We start from the raw sequence: 6,708 nt of genomic DNA, 5'->3' as shown, positions 1-6,708 counted from the left end.
GGTCTAACATGGAATCTGATTCCCCTCCCCACCTGCTCTCCTGCACAACTCCTGTGCTGTACCTTGGGGATGCTGTACCTTGTGTTTGTTTGGAGGAGGCTGCTCAGGGGGGTTTCTGTGGCGTCACCCTGAAGTTGTGATGCTGTGTAACATTTATCCTGCTCTGCTCCCTCTCTGTCCCAGTTCATGAACTGGCAGGGTCTTTCCTCTGGACTGGATGAGATGAGATGGAGGAAAGAGGAAGATTTGTACCATGGCATGTTGCAATATGTGCATTTATAAATTTTATCTTCGTAGCAAGTGATAAATTGTGTTCCGGATAAAACAGAAACATCTTGGGGTTCAAATGGATTGAAATATTTTTTGCTATAATAAATCTGTATTTACTATCGGGTTTTATTATATTTTCTTACAGATATTTTCTCTCAGATATCAGATTCCAACGGACTAATGATATTTACCAAGTTTGACCAGTTTCTGAAGGAAGTTCTGAAACTCCCAACAGCCGTGTTTGAGGGGCCTTCCTTTGGGTACACGGAGCACTCCGTACGGACCTGCTTCCCACAGCAGGTGAGAGTTCCCAGCCAGGGCTTGGAATTCCTGCTTCATCAGGTCCATGGCCTGGAGAGGTTGGGAGGGTGGGGGTTTAAGCAGTTTTAAGACAACCTAAAGTAGGCAATTAGAGGATTTTCCACCATTGTGGTTGATTCCCCTCCTTGAAGTCACACCTGGGTTCCCCACCAGAGCAGCAGGGATGAGCCATTTCTTTTCCAGACCATGAAACACGGCGTTTTTACTATTTTCTTTGGATTTTTTTAAAGCTTCTTCACAGTTTGTTTCAAGAGTCAATTCCTTGTTGGCCGAGTCTGCACCAAATAAACACCTTCTTTACATACAGTTTATTTTTAAGTCGATTTCAGTTGTAATTTAGTTGTTCCAGTGATTTGTTTCTCATTTGAGATAATGTAAATAGTATTTAACTCAACTGTAAACATGAACCTGGATGTGATCTTAAGCCTCAGATTAAATGTTTAGACTCTGGGCATGATGTTTCTGATGTTCCAGCAGAAATATTTCTGCAGTATTTAGGTGTAAAATGTGTAGTCACTAAATACGAGTTAATTAGCAATTAGTGTATTTGGGATATGACACAGTGGGAAACAACCTTTGATTTCAGAACCGATGAGGCTCCAAATTTACATTGGATATTGGGAAGGAATTCCTCCCTGGGAGGGTGGGCAGGCCCTGGCACAGGCTGTCCAGAGGAGCTGTGGCTGCCCCTGGATCCCTGGGAGTGTCCCAGGCCAGGTTGGACGGGGCTTGGAGCAGCCTGGGCTGGTGGGAGGTGTCCCTGCCCATGGCAGGGGGTGGCACTGGATGAGCTTTAAGGGCCCTTCCCACCCAGCCCAGTCTGAAGTTCCAGGATTCTAAGACAGTCTGTGAAATGTTCCTGGCAGGCACAAGTTGTGCCACAGAGAAATTTTAAGGCTGAAGTAGTTTCTGGTGTATAAAATCAGAATTTTTCTATATAATCAAGTTCTCTCACTCTTTTCTTTGCAGAAGAAGATCATGCTAAACATGTTCTTGGACACGCTGATGGCTGATCCTCCTCCCCAGTGCCTTGTGTGGCTCCCTCTCATGCACAGACTCGCCCATGTTGAAAATGGTAAATGGGATATACAAGTAAAACCCCAAAAAACTCTGCAGCCACGCCAAAGAGCTCCCACCTCTTTGGTTTCCTTCTTGCTGGCAGGTGCCTTGCCCCTGATCTAATATTCCTGATGCTGGTTGTTGCAGTCTCCTCTTTACCCACAGTTCTTTAGCAGGACATGGGGTGCTGTCCCTGGGGTTGTTGTGCCTCTGGTTTTATTTTAGCAGAATGTGTAACTGCATTACCAGATCCCCCTGTCAGTGTTTGGACTCTTTGGCTCAGGACACTGTGGTGGTTTTGTCCCCTTTTATCAGTAGGAATCTCTGCTGACTGCAGGAGCCAGGGAGGGGAAGGGACAGTTTTGAAAAGGTGGGGGAGAACTTATGGAGCCAGGCTGGGAGAGCTGGGGGACCTCACCTGGAGAAGAGAAGGATCCAGGGAGACCTTGGAGCCCCTTCCAGAGCCTGCAGGGGCTCCAGGAGAGCTGGAGAGGGACTGGGGACAAGGAATGGAGGGACAGGACACAGGGAATGGCTTCCCACTGCCAGAGGGCAGGGAGAGATGGGAGATTGGGAAGGCTGGGAGGGTGGGGAGGCCCTGGTTCTGGTTCTGTTCCCTGTCCCTCACCTCTCAGGATGCATTTCCTGTGGTAAGGTGTATTCTCCTTCATCTCATTCTCACCTTCATCTTTGGTTTCTTCCGCTCAAAATCCTGCCCTGAATAACAAGTGGGGAAGGACCTGGGGGTAGTTTGGAAGCTGCAGCGAAATGGGTTTTCCTAAATTTGACTTGATACCTTTTTTCTCTTTGTTTTTTCCCCCTCCTGCCAGTCTTCCACCCCGTGGAGTGCTCGTACTGCCACTGTGAGAGCATGATGGGATTCCGGTACCGGTGCCAGCAGTGCCACAACTACCAGCTCTGCCAGAACTGCTTCTGGAGAGGCCACGCCAGCGGCCCCCACAGCAACCAGCACCAGATGAAGGAGCACTCCTCCTGGGTAACTGGGGCTGGAACGGCCTCCCCCTGCTAACTCCTTCTGGAAGTTACAGCTTTTAGCCTAGAAATCCTCAGGGGGGCTTTCCAAGTTCTCCAAAGAGCAGAAGTGCACGGATGGGAACAGCACTGGGGTTATTGTTTGTTCTTCACTGGGTTAAACCTGGCTGATGGCCCAGGGAGAGGTGGGGAGTGGAGTCCCACCCAGCTGGGAATGGGCTCCAGTGGGTTCCACAGGGATCAGCGCTGGGACCAGACCTGTTTAACATCTTTATTGATGAACTGGACGAGGGGATCGAGGGCACCTCAGTCAGGTCAGGGATGACACCGGGGTGGGTGGGATGTGGATCTGCTGGAGGGCAGGAAGGTCCTGCAGAGGGATCAGGACAGGCTGGATCCGTGGGCTGAGGTCAGTGGTGTGAGGGTCAACCAGGCCAAGTGCCAGGTCCTGCCCCTGGGTCACAACAACCCCCTGGGACATTCCAGGCTGGGACAGAGGGCCCTGGCACAGCTGCCCAGGGAGGTTTGGGGTGCCCAGCCCTGGAGGTGTCCCAGGCAGGCCTGGCCGTGGCACTCAGTGCTCTGGGCTGGGGGACAGGGTGGGGATGGGGCACAGGGGGGATCCACGGGCTGGGAGGGCTTTTCCAACCCAAACAATTCTGTGATTCTCTTACCCATAACGTGGATTTGCTGATTGTTGTCCCTGGGCTCAGGTGCTGCTGAGGGCACCATCCTCAACAGTGGCACCTTTAAAGACAGTATTTCTGCAAGAGAAAAACATATTATTGTCATTCTCCTGCCAGGTATAAATATATATGCTTGGAAAACTCTTAATTAAAAAAGCCTTAAAGAAATCACCTGAGCAATAACATGCAGTTTGAAAATCACAGCTCAAGAAATAATGGATAGTTTTATGTAGAAAAACCTATTCTGTGGTAAAAGATTAAAGCCAGCCTTTTACTTACTCAAAGAGAAGTTCAGATGGTGATTGGATTGTAATTAGTAATTATCTCCATGAGAAGGTGCCATTATAGCAGTGCTGTTAAATTTAGAAAATTGGGGCTGGATCCCAGTCCAGAGTTGGGAGGCAAAGGAAAATTTAGTCTTAAATATTGTTCTTTTTATAACTCTGTGGGTATTAAACTTGTGGAATGTTTAATCTGAGCTAAGAGTAGGTTATTATCCCCTTAAGTGTATATAAATCCAGTCTGGGGGTTTGAATATAAAGATGTATCTAAGTCATAAAATTCCAGACTGGTTTGGGTGGGAAGGGACCTTCAAGCTCATCAACTGAGCATGGAAGAGGAGCCTCTGAGAGAGAGATCTCTTACATATTAATTTCTTTTAATTTTTTTTTTCAACTTCTGCAAGTCTTCTGTGTTAAATTTATGATAATTGAAAAAGAATTTTAATTTAAAAACCATATTCTAGTTTTGGATTTGGACTGTACTGCTGGTTCAGTGACTTCCTTGTGTGTTTGCTCAACAATAATTCCTCGAGTGAAAGCCCAAATGCTCCAGCTGAGCAGGTGCTCTGGTCCAGGCAAACAAGAGATTTGCTTTTCCCAGGTTTTCAGTGCCAGCCAGAACTAGTTCAGTCCTGCCTGGTGTATTTTCAGAGTTTTGGAGCCATATGAGCCAGAATAAGCATTAATAATAAGCACCTCATACTTATTATTAGTGCTATTATTAACATACTTATTAGTAATTATGCTTATTGTTAATGTTATTATTAATACACTTATTATTATAGGTTCTTTTTTTTCTGAAATTCTGAACTGCCTTTGGTAGTTTTTTCATACTGTAAATCACATAGTATAGGGATTTTAATACATATAAATATATATATTGCTCCAGTGAGCATATTAAAATCTATTACTATAGTGATTTTTTATTTATAACTTCAGGGAGAAACCTGTTTTTGAGAGAGGTTTTAGTGCACGAAAATGCTGCTTGTTGGGGCCTGTTTGGGGGGGATAAAAACCTTCAAACACTTTCCAAATGTTTCCTGTTGGGCCTTTTCAGTTTTGGTTTTACTGAACAGCCCTGGACACAGCTCAGTGTGTTCCGTGCATGCAGCAGAACTGAAAATCCAGCTGTTCATTTTGAAAGCCTGGGGGGATTAGCCAGAACTCATTCTGGCTGGGGGTTTTGGGTCAGTTTGCTGAGCTTAAGCAATCTGTCAGCAGTAAATTTCAGGTTAATGAAAAATATTATCAATGTTATTTAAAATTTAATATATTTATATAATAAATATATAATATATTTATAGATGTATATAAATATATTAACATTAACATATTAATAATAAACAAATATAATAATAAATATATTAATATTAATAGAAATACAAATCTATTTATATAAATATATATAGTATATTTATATAAATATATATAGTATATTTATATAAATAAATATTTAACATTTAAAATATTATAATTAAATTACCTGGGTTACCCCAATTTGTGCCTGGGGTGTGGTTTGGGGGAGTTTCTCAGCTGTAGGCAGGTCAGGATGCTCCTCTTGCTGTAAATAATGGAGTGTTTGTGACTTAAAACCACCGTAACTGGTGGCTTTGGATCACAGATCAACAAATCAAAGGCGTGTTCAGATGTTCCTGGGGTGAGGATGGCTCTGGCTTCCCGTGGGGAGTCCTTGCAGGGGAATGTGACGGGATCTAAACCAAGGACAGCCCCTTGTGCCTCCCCGGCGATGCCGTGGGAGCTGCTGATGAGGTTTTGCTCGGGGAATCGTGTCTTCCGTGTTTCTGGCTCATTTCATTTCCCATTTAGAACACCCTTGAAATGATTAAACCTTTCTGAAGCTGTTTGTGGCCAGCCCTGGCTGCGGGACGGCCATCCCGGTGTCCCACTCAGATCCCACTCGGATCCCACTCGGATCCCACTCGGATCCCGGGGCGCTCCCTGCACGTTCCCGGCTGTGTGCGGGGCCCGGCACGTGAGCCCCGATCCCAAATGACCTGGAAATCCCTTCCTAGCGCGGGTTCCCAGCAGAGGGCACACACAGACCGGGAATGGCCGGGTGGTGTCAGTCACAGCAACCCCCCCTGCAACAGGGAACAGGGCCAGGAGGAGAGGGAACGGCCTCCAGCTGGGCCAGGGGAGGGGCAGGGGGGACAGCAGGAGGAATTTGTCCCTGGCAAGGGTGGTCAGGCACTGGCAGGGGCTGCCCAGGGAGGTTTGGAGTGCCCAGCCCAGAGGGATTTAGGTTTGTTGATTCCTTAAACCCTTATGGTGGCAAACATTTCCCATGAGTGTTGTTATTCTGTACAGGATGAAAAAAGAAGCGGAAACTGTTTCTTTTGAATATTTATTGATATGTTTGGGCAAAGGGTGAGAGTCCTCGACTGGTAGGTCTCAATATATAAAAGGCTGAGAATTTGATGAAGAAAGGATTTCAGAAAGCTGGCAAAGTTTATAAAAATCACAGAATCATGAAGTTGTGAAGGTTGGAAACGATCTCCAAGATAATCAAGTTCAGCACTGCCAAGGCCACACTGACCCAGGTCCCCACGTGCCACATCCACACGGCTTTTAAATCCCTCCAGGGGTGGGGACTCGACCCCTGCCCTGGGCAGCTGTGCCAGGGCTGGACAGGAATTGTTCCCAGTGTCCAGAGTGGCCCTCCCCTGGTGCTGGGGAGCAGGAGGTGTCCTTGGTGCTGCCCTGCTGGCACGATGCTGGAGCTAAACTGACACAGGAATCTCCCAAACCTCTTGGAACCTTTCATGGATGCCTCAGCAGCTGGAGAGTCAGTGAAGGGGGAAGGAGCTGCTGTGTGAGCTCACATCTTGGAGGGAGCCCAAAGCCAGGGGTGCCCGGGCCCAGGGAGGGTGCAGGGGCCTCGTGTCCGTGTTGCATTTTTTTTTGTGCCTGGTTTTTCTTGGTTCCATCACTCTGATGGAAGGGCCACAGCGCTGCAGACCCTGCTGAGTCACGGGCTGTGCCATTCCAGGGGAGGAATCCGGGATGGATCCCCTGCCAGGCGTTCCCAGGGGAAGGGGCTGGGGTGGAGCAGCCGAGCTGGCTGCGTCCCACATCGC

General features: G+C 47.2%; 1 protein-coding gene across 1 annotated transcript; it reads left to right on the top strand.

Annotated features, from left to right (window-relative positions):
- Window positions 1-414: 414 nt before the first annotated feature.
- On the top strand, window positions 415-2,726 carry LOC114072008 (dystrobrevin beta-like). The gene is made up of 3 exons (XM_027909919.1): window positions 415-570; window positions 1,561-1,666; window positions 2,481-2,726. The coding sequence occupies exons 1-3, from the start codon at window positions 451-453 to the stop codon at window positions 2,678-2,680; spliced, it is 426 nt and encodes a 141-aa protein (XP_027765720.1). The 5' UTR covers window positions 415-450; the 3' UTR covers window positions 2,681-2,726.
- Window positions 2,727-6,708: the final 3,982 nt, after the last annotated feature.

The sequence above is a fragment of the Empidonax traillii genome, unplaced genomic scaffold, assembly GCF_003031625.1.
Source record: "Empidonax traillii isolate 1590-97213 ecotype Southwest subspecies unplaced genomic scaffold, ASM303162v1 scaffold2523:size32565, whole genome shotgun sequence".
Classification (NCBI taxonomy): domain Eukaryota; kingdom Metazoa; phylum Chordata; class Aves; order Passeriformes; family Tyrannidae; genus Empidonax; species Empidonax traillii.
The sequence above is the reverse complement of the archived record's forward strand: the minus strand, read 5'-3'. Positions and strand labels throughout refer to the sequence as shown.

Coding starts and splice junctions, on each gene's coding strand:
- LOC114072008 (XM_027909919.1), top strand. CDS start 451: ATGATATTTACCAAGTTTGACCAGTTTCTGAAGGAAGTTCTGAAACTC. Junction 571..1,560: donor GGACCTGCTTCCCACAGCAG/GTGAGAGTTCCC, acceptor TTTTCTTTGCAG/AAGAAGATCATGCTAAACAT. Junction 1,667..2,480: donor ACTCGCCCATGTTGAAAATG/GTAAATGGGATA, acceptor CCCTCCTGCCAG/TCTTCCACCCCGTGGAGTGC.